This window comes from Paramisgurnus dabryanus, chromosome 9 (genome assembly GCF_030506205.2).
Source record: "Paramisgurnus dabryanus chromosome 9, PD_genome_1.1, whole genome shotgun sequence".
NCBI lineage: Eukaryota > Metazoa > Chordata > Actinopteri > Cypriniformes > Cobitidae > Paramisgurnus > Paramisgurnus dabryanus.
Genome location: NC_133345.1, coordinates 23884079 through 23910138, shown reverse-complemented (window position 1 = coordinate 23910138; position 26060 = coordinate 23884079). Strand labels below are relative to the sequence as shown.

Sequence of the window (26060 nt, the reverse complement as noted above, 5' to 3'; positions counted from 1 at the left end):
CAAGCATTTTGTAGACTTCTATGGCAATGTGTCCTGTTGCTTACTAGATTTTTACCACATGTTTAATCTGGATTTCATTATGGGCCCCCCACACAAGGTAGCCTATTTGCCTTTAGTTTCATGTTATAAAAACAGTTTGCAATGTGTGAAACTAGTGTCACAAACTACATAATGTTCAGCCAACAATTTGTTTTTAGGTGTGGATCATTGAATCACACCTCTTCTTCTGATATGGTGATGTTTATGCCGAAGGTTATGGGAAGATTATTGGAATGCAGAATATGAAAAGCACAATTCCTTTTCAAGCTTTATTTCCTTGTTGGTTTTTAAAGAATGTGTCTTGGTGGCTGATAGCAATGTTTATATACCCAGTACATTTTATGGTCCCCATGGAAAAATATTTTATGTCTTTTTTGTCTTCTGTTTATTTTTTTAGAAAATGGCATATTACATTTTAACCCATGATTGCAGTTTTAGGTCGTGACTTACAAATACACCTTTGGACTGGATTTAGGATAAGTCAAAAAGAGATATTGGAGCATTTCTTGCAGAAGGCACTCTTTGGTTCAGCTCCAATAAATCATTAAATATAAAAAGATGAATTTCTGAAATTTTAAAAGCCCTCATTTCAATTTAAATTGTCACACATGGACATCAAAAGGTTTTTCAATTTCAGACGAAACATTTAGACATGTTTAATATTTTAATAAGTGGCAACCCAAATTTAATGAAAAGCGTTTAACTTTGCCAGAGGAAGTGACTCACATTTTTATTTCCCTACTTTCAGTGTAGTTACATTCAGCAGAAACTATTATCCAAAGCAACTTACAAATGAGGAAGCATTTATTCATTTGCCTCAAGAACCATGTCAACGAACATGATAAATATTTTCATGTATGTATAGAACAGGACAGCGTATATTTGTAGTGTAGAAGGTATATATTATGTGTAATATGTAAGATATGTTTTGTCTGTACAAATCTTAACAACAAATCTTCCAGTCAGTACAGTAGACATTGTTTTGCTTTGCAGTATAGTCCAAGCCTTTGGTGTTATACAATCGGTATGAGAGACAGTGCTACATATCACATTTTGCTATGCATGGAACAGATATGGCACCATAGTTAATGCCATAAGACCATCATATAGGCTATTCAAATTCTACAAAATATCCTCCAATTAATAGAATGAATATAGCATATTAAAAAGGTTAATAAACTTACTAATAACAGATTTTTTTGAGTTGAGTCATCAGTTACCCTGGCATCAAAACACCACAGCAGTATAATGCACATAAAGACTATAAGGTGGAGTATGTGTTGCTAAAAAGGGTTTTATTATGCACAGATAAAAAAACATGGAACAAAGGCATGGTTTAACCACAGATGTTTTAATGGCACATAGTTTGGTATAGCCAACCTTTTAATCCAAATATAAAGAGCACCATACAGAATAAAAGTATTTTTGAAACAAACATTGTACAACAAGGACTTAAAGGCGGGGTGCATGATTTTTGAAAAACACTTTAGAAAAGGGAGTCGGGCCGAGTACCATAACACACTTGTAGCCATAAGGTGCATGTCTACTAACCAACATTGTTGCCTGGGTTGCGTACGTGTGGGGCGGGTCTATCAAAAGAAGGTCCAGATTCTATTGGGGTAGGGGCATGTTTGTTTAGGTGATTTCAAATATCAACATTGGCTTTCAGAGATCATGCACCCCACCTTTAAAGCATGATACAAAAATAACAATACCTTTACTTTAAATAACTAAACTGAAGACACAGATAAAATGACTGCTAATTCTCTAATGAGCTATCAAAAGTCAGGCGTGTGCAGTACAATTTATGGTCCCCATGGAAAATTATTTCATGTCCCAGTTTTTCAACATTTTTGGACTTCAATTCATTTTTTCTAGCTAAATGGCACTTTCACCCATTATTTAGGTCATGACATCCTGAATCATGTCCAAAGGTGAATTTGCTAAAGCGAAAAATAGATTTTGGAGCATTTCTTGCAAAGATATACGCTCATCCTATTGTAGAAAAACACAGAATGCACTCTTTGGTTCAGTTTTGATAAATCATTAAGCGTAAAAATGCATTTCTGAAAGTTTAAAAACTCTGATTTTAATTTGACTGGTCACCCAAAGATATCAAAAAGTTTTTTAAATTCCAAACGGAACATAATTTTTAATAACTGGTAACCCAATGAAAAACAAAGGAAATGCCTTGTATTTTCATTTCCCTCCATTCAGTGTATTTACATTTAGAAACTTTTACCCAATGCCACTTACAAATGAGGAAGCATTTACCATTTTGCCTCAACACAACACATAATAAAAAATTGAAAAACATTGTTCAACAAAGACTCAAAGCATAATACAGAAATAAAAAACATACTTTAAATAAATAAAGATGCAGAATAAATCTCTACTAAATCATTAATGAGCTACTAAAAGTCAGGAATAAGTAGTATAATGACACATTAATATTATTGTGACATGCTAACCTGCCCAGATTACAAGAATGTTCCAGTTTTACATGAAGATGAGAAGAAAATGCATTCCACCCTTTCAAATTTCTCCCCCTTTCTCCACCTCCCAAATCCCATCGTGACTTTTATTAACAAATTCTGGGTGAAACTGTTCTTCACACAGCCTTCAAGAGGGAGATGTAATGCATGGGAATGGCCTTGAGCGGTGGAGGTGCCATAACAACTGTCAGCCGTGCTCATTATAAATCAAATACGTGATGTCAAACCTAATCTGCTGTCAACAAGAGCTAAAGGAAAAATATTTTTAGTGACTTCAAACAAACCAACTGGAAGCAGGCCAAAAAGAAATAATGTGCAATTAAGAAGCTGTATCTGTTGTGTGTGTGTGTTGAATCATTTTTATCTTTGTAGTGTGCTAAGCATCCAGCAGGCTTGCTTTGCAATTCTAGCAAGTGCTTCAGTGGGTTGGAACCGATGAGTGATGTGTGTTATCAACTACTGCCACAGAAATCCATCTGGAGTAAATCTTTCATTATGACTGAGAATGTATACACTTTTTGTTGAATTGGAAGGCTGGTGATGTTGTTCTATTTACAAATCTCCAAAAATTTGTTTTTATTAATTAAAGACTGGATTTTCTGATAGTCTTAGGAATTATGTAGATGGAGTTTAACAATGGTTTAAATATGGATAAAAAAAAAAGAGTGCCACAGGGATGACATATTTTTGTAGGTCAACCCGGAGGTTAGCATGACACTGGTTCCCTCGCAAAAATGACCATTCAATTTTCCATAGACTTATGGATCATCGCAAAAAAATAAACTCTTTGTTTAACAAAAGTTAAAGACGGTTATACGTTTTGTCCAACAAGTTAATCTTCACAGATGAATACACATTTTATGAATTTTTAGTGTAAATGCATTTACTAGAAATATAAAAACTCACATTTTTCCTTCAAAAATCATAAAAGTTGTGTTTATCTGTGAAGATTAATTTGTTGGATAAAATGTGTAACGTTCTTTAACTTTTGTTAAACACAGAGCTTTTTTTGCAACAATCCAAAAGTCTATGGAAAAATATATTTTTAATAGTTAAAAAAATTGAAATTTCGAATTCTTCTAGTAAAATGTATATATTTAGCATGTAAAATCAATATTGCACCATATAAAAATCCAGTAGAAACACAGTAAAAAAAAGTAGCAGAAAGAAAAGAGAAAGAAAAAAGACAAAAAGGGATATAAATAAATTATGGTACATGCCATGAAAGATTTCAAAATATTTTTTTCTAAGAATTACACTTTTTATTATTAATAAGTCTAAATTTAAAAAAAAAAAGATTAAATGTTTACTTCACAAAAGAATTCTACTGAAGTAGTTATTTTCTTAAGAAACCTTTGTTTGTGAAAATAAAGTTTTGCCATAAGGATAAAAAACGTTAATAGTAGATTCTAAAGATTTGTTATGGTGTTCAAAATAACAAACAATATCCTTAATGCATAAATTACAGTTCATATTAACTTAAGAGAATGAGAAATAAGAGAAATAGGAACTCAAATCACTCCAGAAAAGTGTTGAAACATTACATGAAAAAATAGATGACAAATGTTTTCAATTTCACTTTTACAGAAGGTGCATATATCAGATATTTTAAAAATTTTGCAAAATTTTAAAGTGCACTTCTCTTATTTTATAAGGTAAACTATATTTATAAGGTAATAACCATGTTTTTCTCCACTGAATGTGAAAAACTTCCCTTTTGGAGTTTTGCGATTGAGGTTATAACACATAATCCAAACATGGAACAGGAAACTGTTTAGAATATGATGAGTGCAGGGATGACGTATTTTTGTAGTTGAGCATGTCCGGTTCCATCGCACCAAAGCCAATGGGGTTTAGTTAAACGCCTACAAGCCCAAGATAATTTTACGTTTAATTTTACGACCAAAAAAAACACCCACCACTAACGTTAGCACCCCCACACGCGACGATTTAAAGTGTCTTTTTAAATGGTGGTTGCTTACAAATTGCTACATGGGACTATTTTCTCGGGGACATTTACCGTTAACGTCATTACGCAGGAAGATATTAAAAACTACGTGGTACATTTTGTTGGGGTTATTTTGTGGTAACCATGGTTTTTACTATAGTGACCATTGTTGTTGTGGTTTTAACTGTAGTAAACCCGTCATTAATTATCTTAACAAAGTAGACGTGTAATAGGCGGGATCGTGTACTTTGACCCTGCTGTTGTGGTAAAATAAACAATATGTACTGTATATTATTCCTGACTCGTATGGGTGGCGTGCAGTACAAGAAGAATAGATCGGTGTTAGAGAGCCATCATGTGGACATATTTGGAATATGCCTACAATAAAATCAATAGTGACCATGCGTCATTGCAAAGTCAACTAAATTAGTTGGCTATATAGAGCTCAACCTGTTAACTATGCAGTAATTAAGGCAAATAACAAGTTGTAAAGATAATCTAAAATTTAAAAATGGCAAGCACGAAATCCAATTTGGTAACTGGGAGCGGACGCCTAATAAATAAAAATGAGCTGTATTCAGATGAGAATTGGATGCCACATAGCGATTGGTTGTCGAAGTGACTGCATCATCAACATCCAGTGCTCGTTCTCTGATGTGTTGCTCTTTTCAATGTGGATCTGACCAATCAGACGTCTGGATCCCTTTAATGCAGAGAGAAGCTCGTACACAGATATGGTAATGGTGCACTCTGTGATCTGATGATCTGGCAATAAAAAGATTAGGACCTCATTGAACACAGTTATTTCCTTTCCCTTCTGCTTTGTTGTTCTATGATGCCGAAGTTTGCATTGGTTGCAGAGGATGCTGGCCCTGGCATAGAGAGCTGTAAAAACATAATAAACTGTAATACTATACAATAAGGCTTTATGCTTTAACAACACTAAAGGCACTGTTATGCAGTAAGAATGAACACTATTTATTACAATAATAAGATTATTCTTGTTTAATGTTAAATTATAAATATACTACTGTTCATCGTTAGTTTGTAATGCATTGTTAAAGGGGACATATAATAAAAATCTGACTTTTTCCATGTTTAAGAGCTATAATTGGGTCCCCAGTGCTTATCAACCTAGAAAATGTGAAAAAAACCCCACTAACTTAGTTTTGGTAAACCATTCTCTGCAAGCATGTGAAAAATTAGGTCATTGAAATTTGGCTCCCCTTGTGATGTCAGAAGGGGATAATACCGCCCCCTAATCTGCACTATCCAACCACGACACTGCAATTTAACGCAGATATCAGTGCATTTGCATTTAAAAGGACACACCCAAAAAACTTAACGTTTTTGGTCACACCTACAAAGTGTCAATTTTAACATGCTATAATAAATTATCTATATGGTACTTTGAGCTAGAACTTCACGTATGTACTTTGGGGGCACCAAAGATTTATTAGACATCTTAAAAAGTCTGGAAAATGTCCCCTTTAATGTAAACACTTTTTTATAAACTATGTGTATATTAATACGTGTTATTATGTGTATTATTGTGTGTTGAAATGAATAACAGATGCTGTATTAGTATTGTTTAATAATAGGTCATGGGAACTCTTTCTACATGTTAACAAATTTAAAGTTATTATACAACAGGATTACAATAAATTGTAAATATTGTTACTACATTTTGCAATAAACAGCATTTAAATTGCATTTATGTTTTTCAGCAACTTATCAATTAAACTTAATTATCCACCTGTGGACATTTTTTTTTTCCTATACACTCTTTTGGGTCAAAAAGGGACAACCCCAGCTGTTGAGTTTAACCCTTGTATTGTGTTCGATTTTTGTGACGATTTTGATGGACCGGGTCAAATTGACCCACATTGGATTCAATGCAATTCCTTAAATATCACATTATGAAAAACAAGAAGGAATTAGGTATGAACAAAACCATTTTAGTATCAGTCTTTGTCACACATTACAAACATTTAAAATTAAAAAGTATGATTTAAAAAAAATTAACCACAATTTTTAACATGTTTGTTTTAACAAATGTTGCACAAAAACTGTTGCAACATTTAACATTTTAAATTTTAATTCAACATGTTTTTTTTTAACATACCTATGTTTAAGACATCCTAAATGAACTATTTAATATTGCTTTGAAATGAAATGAAGCTTTTCTTTTTCTAAATAGGCTCATATTTTGTTCTTGAGGCTCATTGTACAAATTCAAGAAATCACTGTTTACATGATCTGCATACATGAAGCATGTTCTTTCTGACTTCTTGCATTTTACACAAATGGTGCTTATTTTGGTGTCATGTTTTATGGGGCACAGCTAGCATCACCTGTATTCACCTCTGGATTTTCTGTGGGTCCGAATTCATCAGCTATACATAGTATTTCATTTACATTGAAAATAGAAATGATAGTTTACATTTACTTTTCTGTGTCTGAGGAAGTCTTTATCAGTACAAAAAAGTGGGAAAAGCTCACTTTTCCCTTTCCAGGGTAGTAAAACACCAAAATATATGCAATAAATGTATTTAATTTGTGTCTGTACAGTTGCCTTGGAACAAACAAATATGGGTCAAATTGACCCACGAACATCAAAATCGTACCAAAAATCATTATTTGTGCTAAAAAAAAACACTTCAAAACACATCAGTGTATCCTAACTTTGCATGCATGTTCATGGCCCTAAATGAGAAAAAGTGACAAAATTTCTGGAAGAAAACTTTAACTTAAGTAGTATTTCATATAAATTGTAAAAAGAAATTATAGCTCACTTTTACCATCCGTGTCTGTAAAAGTATTTTCAGTACTCAAAATAGTGAGGAGAAGCATTTTTACCCCCATTTTAGGGTAGGTAAACACCAATATAACAACAAACACTAAAAATATATATTTAATTTAGGTCTATACAGTTGCTTTGGCGCAAAACAAAATGCGAGTCAAATTGACCCGCGAACCTCAAAATCGTTACAAAATTGTTTTGGTACACTTCAAAACATATCAGCATGTCTAAACTTTGCATGCATGTTCATGGCCATAAATGAGAAAAAGTCACAAAATTTCAAGAATAGAATCACAGGTTAACTGGTTTATCCGACAGCTTAAAAATCAAAACGGGTCAAATTGACCCGGAACATAATATGAGGGTTAATTAACCCAGCAAACGTTTTTTTTTTTACAGTTTATCAAGCTGTGTTTTTTTTATCGTTTACACTATCCTGTGTGTATCATTATATCGGAATATATCATTATAAAATGTGAATGAAAAGTGAGATTCGAATGAATCTCACTTTCTTATTTCCTACTCCCAAGTTTGGTTCATGTGTATTTTCTTACCTCTCTCACTTTTAGTTGGATGAAAACCCGTTCGGATCTTAAGCACTCCTATTTCCAGCCTCTGAGATGTAGGCATGTATTTCAGAGATAGGAGCACCTCACCAACCATGTCCTACACAAAAAATATACAGCTTGTTCCTCGTCTTATATCCTAAATTCTGATGTGTTGATTATTCTGAGATGAAACTTACTTTCTTTGGTACTTGCAGGTCTTGTCCTAACTCCAGTGGATATGAGATATTCAAACTGTTCAGTGACACCCGGGCCTCTCCCAGGATTCCATGTCTTGAGTATTTATCAAAATCCCTTACCTAAAAGAGAGCCACCTGTTACATCTACAATTATTTTTTATATCATATTTGATAATAACACAACAAGCCACTATTTATATACAATTTACACTATATATATATATATATATATATATATCAAATATCTTTCTTTTAATATACCCAAACAATATATATATATATTGTTTGGGTATATTAAAAGAAAGATATTTGATACTACTCTGGATATGGTTCTGCTGTGTGGCATTTGAGAAACTCCAAATGTACTATTTGAAATTTGACAGGTTACTTGTGTCATAATCTATTAAATATGTTGCAACGTCTGCTGACCTCAAATTTAAGAGTAACTCTGGATAGCTCCTCCTCATCCAGAGTGCAAGAAAACTGATCTGCAAACACAGGACTGCAGCTCCTCTTCACCAGACGTGTCTGCCATTCATGCAGCACACAATGTAGTGAACTCTGCTTCTCGTCCCCTCTCTCTGCCCAGAGCAGACGCACCAACACAAAGGGATCCACACTGTGACTGAAGTCTCGCACGGCCAAATCCTGGGCATCCAGTACTGTCACCACAAGCCTGGACTGCAGCTGATCATAAAATAGTGTAAAGTGCAGAGATCCCTGGATGTGCTCTTCATCTAGATCAGCTGTGCTGACCAGATCTAAACTGCTGGACAGGTTAGTGTAGGAGGAACCTGGAGACAGTGTGTGGTTGCTCTGCCACTCCAGAACCTCCATCTGATGGAGAGAACATGTGCCTGCTTTAAATTCAATGTTACTCTTAAATAATAATAAATAATTTTTCTTTAAAATACAATCTGACAAGGAAAGCAAAATGTGTTCATCATCTTTGTTTGTTTTAGCCAATCAAAACATACATCATGTATGCAAACATACAGAGTACAGTGGATGCATTCATAGTTATGAATATGGTAAATATGGTTAATGAATCTCACCTTAGTTTCTCTTCTTTGTGTACCATACCAAAAACCTCTCTTATTTGCTGACAAACCATCTGCTAACAATTAATCAAATGTTATCACTTGAACTAGAATCAAATTTTATTAAATAAACCCCTTAAAGAGTAACTAAACCCTAAACCAACTTTTTTTAGTTAATGATCTTTAAGAATGATGCTTTATTAGTGCTGTTAATACTTGGATATAAAGTGTTTCAATAATACAATATATGGTGTAAAAACGTCTGAGTGCTGCCCTCTTCAGGTTAAACGGTGGCTACTGCAGTTGAATTTTCCTATTGGATGTTGGGTCCAAAAAATGACTCGTGACGTAAGCAGGTTCAAGATCACCACGCCCTTGTTACGATCTCACCACACACTTAGTTCGTCCCCTCTATCTCCGTTGGGGTCTGCCCACTTTTCTTGCATTTTTCAAATATTGCCAGTGGGCGGAGTCAGGCTCTGACCAGGGGTTTAGTTACTCTTTAACTTTAGCTTGTAGCTTTTGTTCTACTAAAGGTGCTGTGTGTAGATTTTAGCGGCATCTAGTGGTGAGATTGCGAAATTGCAACCAACGGCTCAGTCCCGGGTGTGCCTCATACATCTTGAAAAGTGAAGCCTGTGGCTCTTTGATCGCCCCCTGGTGGCTGGCTGCAGTACAAGTCATAAACCCCACCTTCTACATGCAAAAGAATGGGACTCTGCATCTCGAAAGATGTTTTGGTCCATTAAGGTAGTTGTCATCATGTTGATATATGTTCAATTGTTTATTTTTATGCTAAGTTTCATTTTATCCTGTAATTTGATGCTATAGAAACGGGGCGTGTCTTTATGATTGGCGTGGTTGAATTAAGCGCCGAAGCATTTGGGCGGAAGTTTGATACCGCGCCTCAGACTCTGGCTCCACGGACGATTCATTCTGTGCATGCCTTGGCTTCAAACTGACGTTTTTACATAACATGGCAGCGATCATGGTCGGACATTTTTGTCTTCAATTCATTACAATGGAAGGAGGGGACGTCGCGTCGTCCATCTTTATTACAGTCTATGCTCAGTCCATAGCTCACTCCTTCCTTTCGAAATGCTCAACCTGAATTTGCCAAGTGAGAGATGTCCTCAGGGCAACATTTTTTGTAAATAAAACCTAAATAAAACCTGGTTGACTGAAATGTTTTCCCAGGGTCAACATAATGTTGCTCTGAGGACATCAAGCACTTGGCAAAATCAGGAGAGCATTTCGGCACACATAGAGAAGCTATGGTAGCTTCCACTGGACAAACACGTCATCGTCTGAGACAAAGTAGTCACAAATCGTGCACTATAGAGCATTTTGTCCATTTAGGGCTACTGTAGAAACACGGCGATGCAAAATGGCGATTTCCATGGAAGGGGATCCGCGGTGTGTAGATCAAAACAGTTCATTCTAAGGTAATAAAAACAATACTGTTCGTAATGTACGGTCTTTATACACCAATAGTTAATTTTATTGCATTTCTGTCAAGAAATCTTTCTAAAATTTACACACTGCACCTTTAACATATAATGTTGTTATAATAAACAATATTGTATCTCATTTATTTTGCATGTAAACTAACCAGCTCTTTGTGAAACGGGAAGCTTTGTACAGCTACAGCAAATATGCCATATCAGAAGGCAGAGGATTATAAGTAAAAGCATAACAGATGCACCCAAAATATAATACAAAATTTCCTTTGAGAACAACAGTTGAATTTCTCCAAAGGACAGATCCAGGATAAAAACCATCTCTGCACATACAACCCTAGAAAAGACACAAAATTGTTTCTGATGAATTTATTGCTTCTATCATAGCAAGGCAAACATAGATTAAATGTGAAATAACCTGTGCTGTAGCCTAGTTTGTGTGTATATATATATTAATGAACCTTTCACTATACATCCCTGTTTTTCTTCCCACGAGCCCAGCAGGTATTCGATTAGGATCAACTTTAATGTCATTGTACAACTACATTGCCAAGTAGTTAGCATCTAAAACCATAAGTGCAAATAGCAATAGTATAAAAATAAATATAATTGTGTTTATACAATAAAGAGTGTACGGTATGAGGTATAAAAGCAAAGTCCGGCTCAATGAAAATGACTGTAGACACAAGGCACACATATAAGAGTATAGTTTAGATACATGTGCATTATACACAGTTGACGTATTTTTAAAATGCAAGTGGCATGAGGTAGCATTGTTCAAAGTAATGTGTAACGATATGAACACACGATACATACAATGATAGAAACAAAAAACACTATATAAAACATTTATTCAATGCATATTAAATTAATTAAGAACAGGGAGAAAACTATTACCTTTTAAAGTGTTATTTTTTCTCCATTTGTTCCGTTATGGCAGATAAACTAGTGCCAGGATGGGTCCATATTCAAACACACAGTCTACAGTGATCATCTGACAGGTGATCAGTAAACACTGGAGAAAACCAGTCTGATCACTTCTCCATGCAGTTTATATTTACCAGGCTTCTTTTGCGCTGCCTTTAAGAAGCTTTGGCTGAAATACAAGATGAATGTAGTGTGTTTCAACAGCTGCTTTTGGGGTGCCATGGGGGACAGTGGTTGTCTCACAGCAAAAACGTCCTTCGTTTAAAAGGGGGGTGGGGGTTAAGCTATTTAATGCAGACGTTTTAACAGTGTTAAAGAGTTGGACTCCTTATGCTAAACATAGGGAAAATGTCAAAAAAGCAGTTGGACATGTGACGTATTTCTGTGCCGAATGCACTTCATCAGGTTTCTGTTAGTTTTGTCGAACACGGGTCATTTCATATGTAACAATCTTGCTTTATTTCTTTTATGGGCAATTTCAGCGCAGGAAGTACAGTGGACGTCCTTATATGGGAACTTCACCCGGAATAGCTCACGCACACCAACCAAGAACTGACAAGAAGAACGCAACCAGAGAAGCGTTTTGTTGTTTGTGAGGGAAATTTAAGCTTGTTTAACTTCCCAATGAACCCAGCATTATGAAAACACTGGATATAGTTTGTTTATCAGGAGTAGCAACAAGTGTGTTTGTTTAAAGCAGGAGTGGGGAACCCTGGTCCTGGAGGGCCACTGTCCTGCAGAGTTTAGTTCCAACCCTAATTAAACACAGCTGAAAAATCAAATTAAAGACTTCAGGATCACTTGGAAATGAAATTCAGGTGTGTTTGATTAGGGTTGGAACTAAACTCTGCAGGACAGTGGCCCTCCAGGACCCAGGGTTCCCCACTCCTGGTTTAAAGGAACAGTATGTAGGATTGTGGTCAAAACTGGTACTGCAATCACAAAACTTGTGGCTAAAACTGGTACTGCAATCACACAACTAGTGGCCAATACACAACATGACAACATAAACATCAGTTGAGGGCTGCAACTCCACTTTTTAAATTACAATATCCTGGCCAGACCAAAGTATTTGAAATGAAAATGATTTCTAGTCACATATCAGGGCCATTTTATGATTCATTGATATACATTTCTTACATACTGTTCCTTTAAAGCTGGATTTCGTTGAAATAGGGCTGTCCCAACCAGGTCATGAGTCGCAGGCAGTAAGTAAAACTGCACCAGATGCCTATGTTTGTTGGCAATTGTCGCTAAAGTGCATATAACGTAAAACGACACCAACATGTAGTGAATCATAAATTATCCAGAGATAGTCTGATAATGTATTGTGTGTGTTGCTTGCTCATGACTCACTCCGCCAACAAGGAGTTCGTCCTTTTTCTGGAAGTAGCGGTACAGCTGATCTGTCTTTTATAAATCTGATAAAACTGAAGGATGCAGTATCATTGGATGCAATACTACTCCATAGGTACTCAAGATTAACATGAGATTAGAAACAGTGTGTTATGTGACCTTTAAGCTCAGCTGGGTCGGGTGGCCATTGGAAACAACTGAAAAATATCCTGGTCTCAGGAAGAAAACGCTTTGGTCTTAATTTATAGGAAAACTTTATTTTTATAGAATTTTGTTAGATTATTTAATTTGAACACATTTCAATTACACATTTCAAAAAAGTATTTTAAATACAAAAATATATGAACAAACAAATATATGTTAGTGTTTATCAAAAAGAACAATCAACCCACGCTTCAAATAAAGTGCTGAAACATTTTTATAATCTGGAGCATTTAAACTTACATTTCATAAGAAAGGAACCTGAATAAAAAGCAAAATGAACAATCTGAAAAACATCTGCAGCTTCACCAGGGTAGCTGTTTACCAGCGTAGTGAAGAAATGAGCCATGATCCTTTTCAGTCAGACCACCAATCACAGACAACACAGAGGCAATGCTGTCCTCTGTGCTCAATGGTGCCTGTATACGAAGCAAACCCCAGCAACCAAATGAGTTTATTACCTGACAGCTTCACTTGTGTAACTGCAGTATTACATTTGGAAAGGTTTACGGTTATCACAAAAACAGACACAGGATTACAAAATGACAGAGAGCAGAATGGGTCCTCACCTCTGGTCCACCCATATCAGTGCGTACCCAGCCTGGATGAAGAGCCATACACAGGACTCCGTCTTCTTTAAGGTCGACTGCCAAACATCTGGTAATCATGTTGAGAGCACTCTGTCACAAGATAAACGCAATGCAGAATAAGCTGATTAATTAGCACACAACAGCAAACTTAGCACACAATCCAAACTAACCTTTGATGCTCTGTATGGATACCATTTGAAAGTGTTGGCTCGTTCACCCCAGTAAAGCTCCACTGAACCCAGCAGGGATGACATATTGATGACCGCTGCTCTATGGATGCCCATCCCGGTTCCCTTGGCAGCTGCTCGCTTCAGCAAAGGAAGCAAAGCCTGCGTGATGTTTAAACAAGAAGTTTTTTAAGAAAGCAGGTATGTGCATATTATTGTTGTGTATTTGTGAACAGATTTAATGAGTCTGAGGAATGAGACCTTGGTGAGCATCAGTGGTGCTACGGAGTTGGTATGGAAGTTTTCCAACATTTTGTCTGCAGTGACTGTTTCAAGATCGGCCACAACATTGATTCCAGCATTGTTAATGAGACAGTTAAGACCCTCCTCTTGAACAAGCTTTTCCACTTCACATGTGGCTTTCTCAATACTCTCCTGACTGGTTACATCTAGTAACAGAGAAGAACGCTTTATGCAGAATTGGTTTAAATAAAAAAGCATGTAGACTACACTGTACTGATATTGCACTTACCAAGTTTAATAATGTGTATGTTACAATGCTCTTCTGCAAGTCTTTGCAATTCCTATAAAGCAAATAGGTATTTTTAATGAAATTAAATAAAGTAAAAACGTTGGTGGGTGGTTGAGATTAAATGAATATAACAGAATCTCTAAAATGCTTTATCGTCTTTTAATCAATAGTGATTATTGTTATTCCTATAAATAATGTTATATTCATATTAAAATATTTTAATATTGTAGACTTTTAGACTTAAATGTATTGACTAAATATGCGAGCGTTCTCATAGAATGGCGCAGGGATGACGTATTTTTGTAGGCCTACTCCGGAAATTAGCGGAACACTAACGTTAGTTCCCTCGCTAAAAATTCAATTCGTTTTCCCCATAGACTTTTGGATTATCGCAAAAAGCTCTGTGTTTATGACACTTATACATTTTGTCCATCAAGAAAATCCTCAGAGATGAACACAACTTTTATGAATTTTTAAAGTCTAAATTAGTTTTTTTTTTTAGTAAACGCATTTAGACTTCAAAAATACGCCATCGCTGCGGCACTCTAAAAAACAACACGTGGACATAATTCGTATTTCTCTGTATTCCCCAAAGTACCGTTATTAATGCAAGTGCGTAATTTGGCCACCAGAGTGCTCCGTTGTCCACCTTAGTTTAGCTCGATCTTTACAGTAAATAAAAATGAATGTTTTTCTGGTCCAATTACACTTTTCATCAGTTATAGAAACATATTATGTTTTACCTTTGTCTTAAAACCACATCCATATTGTAAGAAAAACTGACAGTTGAGAACGTTACTGTCACCTGTGTTCAAGAAAGCTTAGCTAACGTGTAAAATTAATAATGATGTTTTGTTTCTCAAAAACAGGTTCCTGTTTTGATTCCTAAATTTATTGTCCAACATTGCACGAAGAACACCACCTGATCCACAACGTTACCTTGGCTGCCTCTGGATTCCGAGCAGTTGCGATTATCTTGCCCGGAGAAAAGCCCCCTAATACCAGACTCTCAACTATTTGCAGACCGAGACCTCGATTAGCCCCGGTAACCATTAGATTTTGGCATTGTCTAAAGGCCTGATTCATCTTGTGAGAGTATGTGATTAGTTTTCGTTAAGTGACAGGATGAGAACGTGATGCAGCGATTCCAATTCAATTACGGTTTCCCCTCACTTCAGTCACGTGATCTGCAGTCCGTTGTCACCATTGCGTCATCGCCATTAATCCCGGCTGTGACTGGGGATATTAAACTGCATCTGTTTACTAGTTTCAACTGCGTTTATACCTATCGTTTATTCACGCCTACTGAAAAACCATCCAAGACCAGTATAAGCTGGTGAGCTGGTCTTAGCTGGTCTACCACCTTGGTGGTTTTAGCTGTGTTTTGGTCAATTTTTAAGATGGTCTAGCTGTGTTTTGGTCAATTTTTAAGTTGGTCTAGCTGTGTTTTGGCCACTTTTTAAGATTTAACTTTGACAGGCTGGGAGGACCAGCTTAAACCACTGCCGCCTTAAGCCAGCTAAAACCAGCTACCATCTTATGCTGGTCTTTATTTTTTGTAGTGCGTATAACAACCTTCACAAAAACAGACAATAATAAACGTATTAATAAATAGGTGACACAACAATAAAGTCAATTGTTTGACCAAGTTAAACTAAAGCTTTCAAAAATTATAATTCTTGTCATCTTTATTATTTTTATGACATTGGTGATGGTGACTAAAATTAACACCCCTTTGTCAGGGTTTCCAGAATAATTTAGATAAATTCGACCCATTTAATGTTTTGAACACACTCACACAAAACAAATATTTGTTTTACACCTTTGTTTGTTTATTGTTTCAGTTGCAAGACTCATATCTCTTTTCACATCAAATCGTTTTACGCCGATGACATCTGTTCTGGAGAAAATATGATAAACAGTTTATATTTTGCTTTAGATTTTAACAATCAGTAATCCAAATATATTCAGTTTTTCAAAAACAATTATCTATATAAATATTTTTCACAAATCGTGCATTTAGCCTTAATAGGACTCGATACAGCAAACACTGAACTGGAAGAATCATTTGTTCGTACACCACTCCTTTATTTTTAGTGAAATCAATATCTAGTGCCCAATAATCAGTTGATGACAAACTTAAAGAAATAGTTCATCCAAAAATAAAAATGTTGTCATCATTGACATCCATAGCATTCTTTATCCTACTATGGAAGTCAATATGGCTTCTGATCGGTTTGGCTGCAAACATTCCTCGAAATATCTTCCTTTGTGTTTATCAAGAAGACATTTATGCAGGCTTGTAACAACATGAGGGGGATTACATTTTGGGGTAAACTGTCCCTTAAAGCAAGCCAGTTAAAAAGGAGAATGGATTTACTGGATGCATAATCACCCACAAGACTAAACATGCAACGCTTTTCATAAAGCATTGATCCGTCACTGAAATGTCAGTTTAAGTTTGTGTTGAAGGGTGTTTTCATTCTAAAACGAATCATACAGTGGATACAAATGTGCATTGAAAAGATCTAAATCAGCTTTCATTTCAAGAGCCAGGATAAAAATTAGAGCAGAACACTAGTGTGTATTGCCATTTTTTATGTTTGACAATGGGAGATACTAGACAGACAAAATGTAAAATGACTTCACAATCAATTAGACAAGAATTCACATCTAAAGCACACACTGTCATAAATCTGTCATTATTAGTGATCCCAAATAGCAACTTGCATCAGCCCATTGTGGAATAAGTGCTTTGTATACATAAATATTAATTGAATTTGGGTTTAGTCTTTAAGTGCAAAAAATTAATGATAGATACCATTATAAGAGATATCAGCATATAAAACGCACTTTTTGGTTTTAACTTCTTGGTAAGTGATGCCCTTTAAAGTTTTTGAAAGTCTGAATCTTGCTTTAGTTTATCAAGGGGCTCAACTTTCCTATCATTAATCAACATTACTAATGCCAAATCAAGTGAATTGAAAGTCTACACGAACCTTATTTCACTCCTGGTCCTAATGTTTCGGCAGCAGAGGACTTTAAATCATGTAAATTACTTGTCGGTTACGCAATTCTAATTAACCCCTTGCCTTCTGCATCTACAGTCTAGGGTGCTAGCATTACTTAGTGACAGCGTGGATGGCATTCGCAAGATATTCCACGTTTCCAGAAGTCACACCAGCCACGGAGATCCGGCCATCTTTCGTCATGTAAATTGAAAATTCTTTATTGAGACGCTCCACCTGACAAGAGACATTAAGAACACATCAGAAAGGAAGTGTGATGGAAAATGGCTAAGGCCTTATCAGAGTTACCCTGAATGCATTTGGCCTTCACTTGCCTGCTCTGGTTTTAGTCCCGTGAAGCAGAACATTCCAATCTGATCGGTGACATGCTGCCAGTTTTGAGTGGATCCCTCCTTCTTCAGGTTTGACACAAGCATCTCCCTCATCCTGATGATGCGGTTTGCCATACCCTTTACCTCCTCAAGCCTATCAGAAAAACAGTCAAGCAACAATCCGTGGAGCTTAAGTTTAAGTGACGGTCCTTAATCTCAGGACTTACCACTCTTTGTACAGCTCAGGCGTGTTGAGAATGGTGGAGGCAATGCGAGCTCCGTTCATGGGTGGGTTGGAGTAGATGGGCCGTATGAGAATCTTCAGCTGGGATTCCACGCGCTTGGCCTCTTCGGCATCCTTACAGACCACTGTGAACCCCCCTACTCGCTCGCCTGATCACATGATGCACAGATACAGAGTTTTTAGGAAAATGACATGACTTAGCAGTTATGTGCCAATCAAAAGTTTTAAAAAACACTATTTCTCAAAAATATAAAATATAAGGTATGTGAATAATATGGTGACGACAACGTAATATTATTTTCTGTTAAAACATTTTTGTGTTTTAGCTTTGTCTAGATTACAGCTCTGCACATTTTGGGCATTCTCTTATCCAAAGCTTCCTTAAATGCTTTGTGAACGGTATTGAAGCAGTTCCCACATATGCTTGGCAGTTTTTGGCATTACTATCTCATCCAATTAAAATTTGGAAAAAAAATAATTCATTGACTCATTCATATATTTTACTTTTTTTTTCAACAAAAAAGCATTAAAGGGACAGTAAGTAGGATTTACCCCCATCGAGTGGTGAAATTGTATTTTGCATTCAAATGAATAGTGCTCTCTAGCACCTCGCTTTTCCAAATGCGTGTTGCAAACACAGTAGCCGTTACTGTAAGTATTCACTGAGCTCCTTGTCCGTTTTAAAAAACGCGTTGGTAGGCTAGTGTTTTTTGTCTCTCTCCGCTATTATAGTTTATCAATATGGGATAAAAGCCTCCTTGGATTTACCCGTTACCCAATGTAAGTAAAGAGAAGAAATTCTAAGCTTACAAAGAAAAAATTAATTTCATTGGCAGAGGTCATTTGACACCAATGAGGAAAAATTTATGAATTAAGACATTGATTTTGATTAATAAAACACTTAAAATCCTACTTACAATCCCTTTAAGCCTAAGTTGATAGATCAAGCGATATAGATGATAAAAGAGAATTTCTTTTAACTAATGCAATAAAAAAACTACAAATATATTTATGCTCACCATAGAGGCCCATGTTCTTAGCAAAAGACTGAGAGAGAATAATGTTATGTCCTTGCTCGATAAAATAACGCACAGCCCAGGCATCACGATCAATGTCTCCGCTGGCAAATCCCTGGTAGGCCATGTCAAAAAATACCAGCAGATTTCTTTTCTGTTAAACGAGAGTGGAAAAAGTTATAAGTAAAACAGCCACTCTCACTTCACTCAAGTAGCTTCACAAAGGCTTAGGCTCAGCTGGCTCTTGAACTTTAATTTAATGCCAAAACCAGTAACCTTGATCAGATCAGCCATCTCTTTCCACTGCTCAGGCTTCGGGTCCACTCCTGTGGGATTATGAGCACATGCGTGCAGGACGATCACACTCTTCTCAGGGATTTTCTGATAGAGAAAATAACAAAATTCATTCAACAGAAACATCTATGGATAACGTTCAATAAAACAGAATCAATACTTTAAACAGTACTTTCATTAAAGGAAAACACCACAGTTTTTCAATATTTTACTATGTTACTATCTCAACTTAGATGAATTAATACCTACCTAACTTTTTTCAATGCATGCACTTAATCTTTGTACGGCGCGTTGTAAATGTGTTAGCATTTAGTCTAGCCCCATTCATTCCTTAGGATCCAAACAGGGATGAATATAGAAGCCACCAAACAATTCCATGTTTTTTCCTATTTAAAGACTGTTACATGAGTAGTTACACGAGAATGGTGGCACAAAATGAAACGTGGCAATTTTTAAGCGGATAAAAATAAGAACTATATTGTATGGCGGAAGAGCACTTAGTTTGCGGCACTTCGACCCCGGCGCGCATTAACATATTCACTCCTGAATACTCCCCTTCTCACTCAAACATCCAACAATATTACGGACCCTGGAGGTCGATGTGCTGCAAACTAAGTGCTCTCCCGCCATACAATAGAGTTCTCATTTTTTATCCGCTTAAAAATATCCACATTTTACTTATGCCACCATACTTATTCCTGTAACTACTCACTTAACAGTCTTTAAGGAAAACATGGAAGTGTTTGGTGTCTTCTAAATTCATCCCTGTTTGGATCCTAAGGAATGAATGGGGCTAGGCTAAATGCGAACACATTCACAACGCGCTGTACAAAGATAAAGTGCACGCATTGAAAAAAGATAGGCATGTATTAATTTGTCTGAGTTACGGTAAGAAGACAGTAAAATATTGAAAAGTGGTGTTTTCCTTTAAAGGTGCCATAGAGTGGAAAACTGTATAACAATATGTACATGATAATGACATATAGTGAGCCTCAAACACTATTGTTTCCTCCTCCTTATTTAAACCATGACCATTTCCAATCTCAGAACAATCGGTTGGTTCTCAAACCTGTATCTTTGTCTGACAGGCTCAAACATATAAGGTCTGTTTACTTAAAGGATAATTCCGGTATTTAACACTTTGGGTCTCATTTCTGGTTTGTTTTGGATGAACTACAGTGATGGACACAGACATTTTGACAATGGGTCGTGTCTTGAGTTTTTGACTCGTTTAGAAGCGTCTCTTGACTGCTTCAGAATGGAAGTCAATGGCCATGCACAAACATGTCATTAAAACAACACTTAACGTTCATTTTCAAAACTGTGCTACTCACCGAGTGGTGCGTGGTGTTCGTTGATGTTTAAAAACAAGTTGTGAAGCGAAATACAGTTTCTGTCGTGTTTTATCTGGCATTTTGTAAAATTCCATTGATCTCATTGTAAGACTCATTGCTCGCTGATATATCACTCCGCCACTGGGAAACAGAAAAGGGTCTGTTTACATGTGGTTGTAGTTTTTTCGCTCGGTTTCTCTCAGAAGAAAATTTCCCCATATTTGTAGGGCTGGACCAGAATATTTGAATATTTGTTCCGTGGGTTGACATTCGATTTTCAGCTTTGAGATTCGAATATATATATATATATATATATATATATATTAATATTTCACAGCGTTAATGCAGAGCTTTTGCCAAGCAGGAAGTGCGCTTCACGCTCCCGCTCTATAGGTGGCGCAGAGAGACCAACATCCATAGCCAACAGCCACCAAACGCCACCAGTGGAAGAGATCGCCTCGAACGGAAAGCGCGCTTCCTGCTTTGGCATTCACGCTAATAGTGTTGTAAATAACGTCCAGTTTCTTGCAAAAACTGATTGATTTGCTTCACAAGACGTCAATATGTCACACGGAGTTATGGGGGATTACGGTTGTATTGGATATATATGCTTTAGCTCTTAAAGTGTGCGGATTGGTTGACTTGCATGACAGAGCACTGGGGTTTCTGCAAATATCTTCTTTATTGTTCTTCTGATGAAAAAACATATTGGATGATGTAAGTGTTATAAATAAACTTAATTTGGAAAGTATGCTACCGTTTTATTACAGTTTGTTGAACTTCGTTCATTTATTTTCGTTGTTTTATTTAAATAGCCTACCCTTTACGTTGTCAGTAATTACTGTGCTGTTAATTTCTGATACGGGAGTGTTTGTTTGTTAGAAAAAAATGTAAGGCTACCTTATTAAAAGTGCTCTTGTGTTTTGTTTCACTAATGCTGTTCTTGCAGGACGCGTGACAGGCATGCCGAGTGTGCTAACGCTTCAGACTCAAATATAGAGCGGAAGTATATATGCGGTTGTGAGGTATCTGAAAAAATAGTTCCACTATAGCAAATAACACGGATTGAAATCATACATTGCACCATATTTGTTTTTAATCATCAACGAACACCACGAACTACTCGGTGAGTAGCACAGTTTTGAAAATGAACGTTAAGTGTTGTTTTAATGACATGTTTGTGCATGGTCATTGACTTCCATTCTGAAGCAGTCAAGAGACGCTTCTAAACTAGTCAAAAACTCATGACACGACCCATTGTCAAAATTTCTGTGTCCATAACTGTAGTTCGTCCAAAACAAACCAGAAATGAGACTCAAAGTGTTAAATACCGGAATTATCCTTTAATGTGAGCTACTGACATGAGCCTCACTGTGAAACAGCCTATCAGAGTAGAGCTTAACATTATTATTAATGACCCTTCCAAATAAGGTAACCACAGCCCTTTTTATTCTAGGGAAAAATCCTGCGGTTGTCACTTGTAAAATCATCTCTGGATTATTTTTGCACTTAATAAAGTCACAAACCTTCTATGTAGATATCTGAGAACAATTTAACATTTTATATAAATGCATTATTTGGCACCTTTAATTTGTGGATATATAACAAAAAAAGACTTTTATTTATTTGAGGATAAAGGATTCTCTCAGATCTTACTGAAATATCATCCAGGGCTCCCTTGGAGTCAAAGCCACAGGTTTTAGGGTCATAATAGGTGTAAGCCTTTAGCTGCATGCCTGCATCTCTGAAGATGGGTGTGTGGTTTCCCCAGGAGGGTTTAGGCAGGTACACATCCCGGGCCACATTGTGGAATCGAGACTGGGCAAACAAAAATAGTGAATGGGTATGAATGAATAAATCGAATTATGAGTTTAGGATTTGATTTCAGTCTTTGCCGTGACCTTCCTTAATCAATATTAAAGATGTTAAGGTTATATTTTTAACAAAATTTGCTTTACATTATGTATGATGATTTTATATAGGAAACTGTGAAATCACAAAAAATAATGACTTTAATTGGGTTTAAGACTGGGTCACATATATCCATTATAGCCACAAACTGTGTCAGTATTTGTATACAACAGCTTTAAAATGCATACCACAAAGTTCGCCCCAACACGCAGGGATCCAGTTCCTGAGATAGTCTGGACAGTAATGCTCTGTGCACACAAAAAGTTGGCGGTTAAAAATTAAATCTGTGGAAAAGACTTCCTAACAAAATGTTTTGCTGTACTTACTCTTCCACTCTTTAAGACCTCGCTATTCGATCCAAGAGCCAGCTGAGCGCAGGCCTTTGAAAACTCTGCCAAACCTCCGATGGGAAGGTACTCTTTATCCAACTTCTTAGCAGCAATCTGGGCCTCAGCCTGAGAATACCAAAATCTGTCATTAGTTTTATGTAGGGATTCAAAGATTAAAACTTTTTTGGATGAATGGAAATTGATATATTTTTGGACAATTGCTGTTGTGAATGCATGTCAGCTCTAACAACAAAATCAAAGATATAGTATGAGTGACTAACGTAATCTAATTTACAGGAAATGTTTGATTTATCCCAATATATGGCATGCCCCTTATTAATACAAGGCTATATAATACAACACCTTGCGGACACAGTTGAGGACAAAAGGCTTGCCCTGATCATCTCGATAAGCTCCTACTCCAAGGTTCATCTTCTTGGGGTTGGTGTCACGTTTAAAAGCTTCTGTGACCCCCAGAATGGGATCAGGGGGTCCCATCTGTACCTCAGACCACCATGAACTGTGAAGAAAAGTACTACTCAATTATTAAGTGTGACTATGCGTCTCATAATCGAATTAAGATTTCACTATGATTTTCAATCTTTGACATGACCTTATTTAGTCAAGATAAGATTATATTTTCACAGAATGCCCTTTACATTATGCGAGATGATTTTATGTAAATCACTGAAAATTAATTTTAGCTTAGTTATTAGGCATGGTCACAGAATGCTAGCAAGCAATTATATAATTAAATAATAATCAAGCTACCTTTATCAAATAGCTATGATTGCATACAGTCATGGCATATTGACTCTGGGATGGTAAAAGGTTAAAAGTTCACAGCTTTCTGTTTGTAACATGAGCTTTGGAGTTCAATAGCTGTGATCTCCCAAGAATTTGGAACACTGCCGATGTCTGAAGTTCAGCACCATCATTATATTAACCTTCTTCTTTGCCTAACACTGATTCAAGTACATCATGAAATTAATCTGCCTTGATTTTTGAAAACTCATTACAACTTCCTCAAGGTGGGGATTCATTATTTGAAGGCTGATTACTATTAGCTTCTGTTCTTTAAACTGAAAGGAATGTCATTAGTGGCTTAAACTTGCATGATCAACTACTATATCAGCATTATATGGCTTACAGTCAAGTGTAAAGCAAAGGCTGGAGTTTGAAAAATCCTCTTAACAGTTAAGGCAAGTCCTATAGCTGCACTTGTTCTGATCGATGCTTGGTGGACATTTTAAAATGGCCATGGGATAAACAGTTTGTTCTATTACACAGACGAACAACAGGTTAAGTGCTCTGTAATTAACTGTACTGTGTCTAGGAGTAAAATTCATTTAAACCCCACCCACGTAAAGCAGCTCAGTAATCCAATGAAATGAGGTGACCACCATCCCACCCATTGAATCAGAACCAATCGTGTGTTAAGTTCAAACACACCCCATTGCAAACCTGCTGTTATGACAAAACAACCACCTTAAAGGCATAGCTGTCATTATTACACCAACTAAAAGTACTTAACAAACCTTGAAGTGCTCAGTCACTGTGGTCTCATTTATTAATAATATTAATTTATTATTTCATTTTTAACTAGTACTACTATTTCAAAATACCTTAGCATTGTCACTAACAAGAGACAAAAATAAAAAAAATGCTGAACATTTACTAATAATCTTGTAATTTAGGCATACGCTTACGTCACTGTTGGCTGAGCGCTGATTGGCTGAATTCGAGGAAGTAGGAAGGATGAGGGTATTTAGCGTGTGCTTTTTATTGCAATATTCTCGTCATATATAATTCACAGGTCACTACAACACGCCTCTGTACGGATGTAAAAAAGAGAGTGTTTTGTAGTTTAAAATATCCTATTGTCTGAGAACCTGTTTGTGCTTCACTACGAGCAGTAACAGTGACTCAAGTTGAAATTTAATACTGTCAATTGCAACATCTTAAACCTTCATTCTCAGTAGGTTGTTCTTAGTCTTGTATAAAACACGATTGTAGATAAAACATTTATGATAAACAACCTTGGAACAAGCACTAGGCCGGCTAACGTTAGTCCTGTTTGATCTTGATAGTTCATGAGTCATGTACACTCGTGATAACATCTCGCATCTCTCCTAATAACATGAACCTAAATCCATTTAAAGTCATATTAATGATCAATAATGATTTCTGACGTTGACAGCGGTCAGGCTCTTAAATGTAACATTTATTTAAAGACGACGACACTTGTCAAAATATTAAAATTATTATTATATTGCAAACTATGGTTCTTTAATCAATAGATTGTGTTTTAGGCAATATATAATTATGCATTGGATTGCCATGCAGTAACTTTAAGCTGCGCGTGCTCAGTTCGCTAACTGGCTAGCACAAGCTAACTGCTCAGTGAATCATGTATACTTAAGAAAATAAAGAACTAGATTACCTTGCCCGGAGCTGCAGAGCGCCTAAAGCAGGGGCCTGAGCACCGATACTAGTCAAAATCTTGCTGGACGTCAGCAGGGCCATTGCTCGAAGGGCAGAGACAAACACTGGAAGACAAACACACCGCCTGGGAACTTGTGTATGTACGGCTAGTGGTTTATAGCGCCTCCAAGGACATCGCATTGCATAGCTGCTGGAGACAAGAGGTAGTACAGTAGGTAAAATACTGAACTCTGATTGGATTAGTGTTTCTCAACCAGAGGGCCTCAAGATGGCTTAAAAGTTAAAATGTTTTTCATTTCAATTTAATGATTTAAATAAGGCAAAACAACTTAAAATAAGACATTTCTTAGTGTTTGCTATTTTTGTAGAAAATTTTAATCTTTCTAGGTATGGCAAGCTGTAAACTATGTGTAGAAATTGTGAGTGGGGCTGCCTTTAAATATTATTGAATGAAAGCAAGTGGTTAAAAGTCCATAAACTAACCACAGGGCAAGTCAACAACAAGCCTTATATAATACCTAGTATGCATGCAAATGTATTGCATTACAAATATTGATATTGTTGTGAAACCGTTAATGGTCTTATTTTGCAAGCCACATTGTTCTCCAATTTGCTCTCATTAAGAACCTAATGTAATTACAAGACATGATCCGTGCGGCGCCCTGGCGGGTGGGAACAAATGGCAATTACATTGGAATCTCCATATGAGCATTGCATAAGTCAATTTTCCTAAAATTTCAAGCCGTGAGTACAGTTTTCATCACATGTAAGCAGAAAAAAAAGATGTCAACAGCTGCAAGTTTTCGGTACTTGATTATAAGAGCTGGGTAGTAACAGATTACAT

General features: G+C 36.3%; 3 protein-coding genes across 4 annotated transcripts; all 3 read right to left on the bottom strand.

The window, feature by feature from the left end:
* Nucleotides 1-4154: 4154 nt before the first annotated feature.
* syt19 (synaptotagmin XIX) lies at nucleotides 4155-11531 on the bottom strand. Of its 2 annotated transcripts, none has more exons than XM_065282695.2 (7): nucleotides 11428-11531; nucleotides 10683-10867; nucleotides 9086-9147; nucleotides 8460-8867; nucleotides 8031-8150; nucleotides 7840-7951; nucleotides 4155-5367 (listed from the first exon to the last, which is right to left on the bottom strand). In XM_065282695.2, exons 2-7 carry the CDS (start codon nucleotides 10849-10851, stop codon nucleotides 5060-5062), a joined length of 1179 nt encoding a protein of 392 aa, XP_065138767.1. In that variant the 5' UTR covers nucleotides 10852-10867; nucleotides 11428-11531; the 3' UTR covers nucleotides 4155-5059. The 2 variants fall into 2 exon arrangements, with proteins under 2 accessions (XP_065138767.1, XP_065138768.1); XM_065282696.2 differs by having other exon boundaries at nucleotides 9086-9144.
* A 1651-nt stretch (nucleotides 11532-13182) lies between these two features.
* Nucleotides 13183-15525, bottom strand: LOC135773214 (C-signal). Its single transcript, XM_065282694.2, has 6 exons — nucleotides 15243-15525; nucleotides 14304-14355; nucleotides 14033-14220; nucleotides 13775-13933; nucleotides 13584-13694; nucleotides 13183-13433 (listed from the first exon to the last, which is right to left on the bottom strand). The coding sequence occupies exons 1-6, from the start codon at nucleotides 15387-15389 to the stop codon at nucleotides 13320-13322; spliced, it is 771 nt and encodes a 256-aa protein (XP_065138766.1). The 5' UTR covers nucleotides 15390-15525; the 3' UTR covers nucleotides 13183-13319.
* Nucleotides 15526-16113: 588 nt separating this feature from the next.
* On the bottom strand, nucleotides 16114-25379 carry got2a (glutamic-oxaloacetic transaminase 2a, mitochondrial). Its single transcript, XM_065283206.2, has 10 exons — nucleotides 25215-25379; nucleotides 23135-23291; nucleotides 22769-22897; nucleotides 22631-22690; nucleotides 22188-22349; nucleotides 19180-19284; nucleotides 18907-19057; nucleotides 17871-18036; nucleotides 17647-17797; nucleotides 16114-17548 (listed from the first exon to the last, which is right to left on the bottom strand). Exons 1-10 carry the CDS (start codon nucleotides 25295-25297, stop codon nucleotides 17426-17428), a joined length of 1287 nt encoding a protein of 428 aa, XP_065139278.1. The 5' UTR covers nucleotides 25298-25379; the 3' UTR covers nucleotides 16114-17425.
* Between the last annotated feature and the right edge of the window lie 681 nt (nucleotides 25380-26060).

What these genes read in the sequence shown, in the direction of transcription:
- syt19 (XM_065282695.2), bottom strand. Translation starts at nt 10,851, where the DNA reads ATGGTTTTTATCCTGGATCTGTCCTTTGGAGAAATTCAACTGTTGTTC. An exon ending in CACAAAGAAGAGAAACTAAG is followed by an intron (nt 8,868 to 9,085) that starts GTGAGATTCATT and finishes TCTCTCCATCAG; the next exon opens with ATGGAGGTTCTGGAGTGGCA. An exon ending in TCCAACTAAAAGTGAGAGAG is followed by an intron (nt 5,368 to 7,839) that starts GTAAGAAAATAC and finishes ATGTTTTTACAG; the next exon opens with CTCTCTATGCCAGGGCCAGC.
- got2a (XM_065283206.2), bottom strand. Translation starts at nt 25,297, where the DNA reads ATGGCCCTGCTGACGTCCAGCAAGATTTTGACTAGTATCGGTGCTCAG. An exon ending in GTGTTGGGGCGAACTTTGTG is followed by an intron (nt 22,350 to 22,630) that starts GTATGCATTTTA and finishes TTGTTTGCCCAG; the next exon opens with TCTCGATTCCACAATGTGGC. An exon ending in CGGGACTAAAACCAGAGCAG is followed by an intron (nt 17,549 to 17,646) that starts GCAAGTGAAGGC and finishes GTCTCTTGTCAG; the next exon opens with GTGGAGCGTCTCAATAAAGA.
- LOC135773214 (XM_065282694.2), bottom strand. Translation starts at nt 15,389, where the DNA reads ATGAATCAGGCCTTTAGACAATGCCAAAATCTAATGGTTACCGGGGCT. An exon ending in GGAATCCAGAGGCAGCCAAG is followed by an intron (nt 14,356 to 15,242) that starts GTAACGTTGTGG and finishes TTTGCTTTATAG; the next exon opens with GAATTGCAAAGACTTGCAGA. An exon ending in CTGATATGGGTGGACCAGAG is followed by an intron (nt 13,434 to 13,583) that starts GTGAGGACCCAT and finishes CTTCGTATACAG; the next exon opens with GCACCATTGAGCACAGAGGA.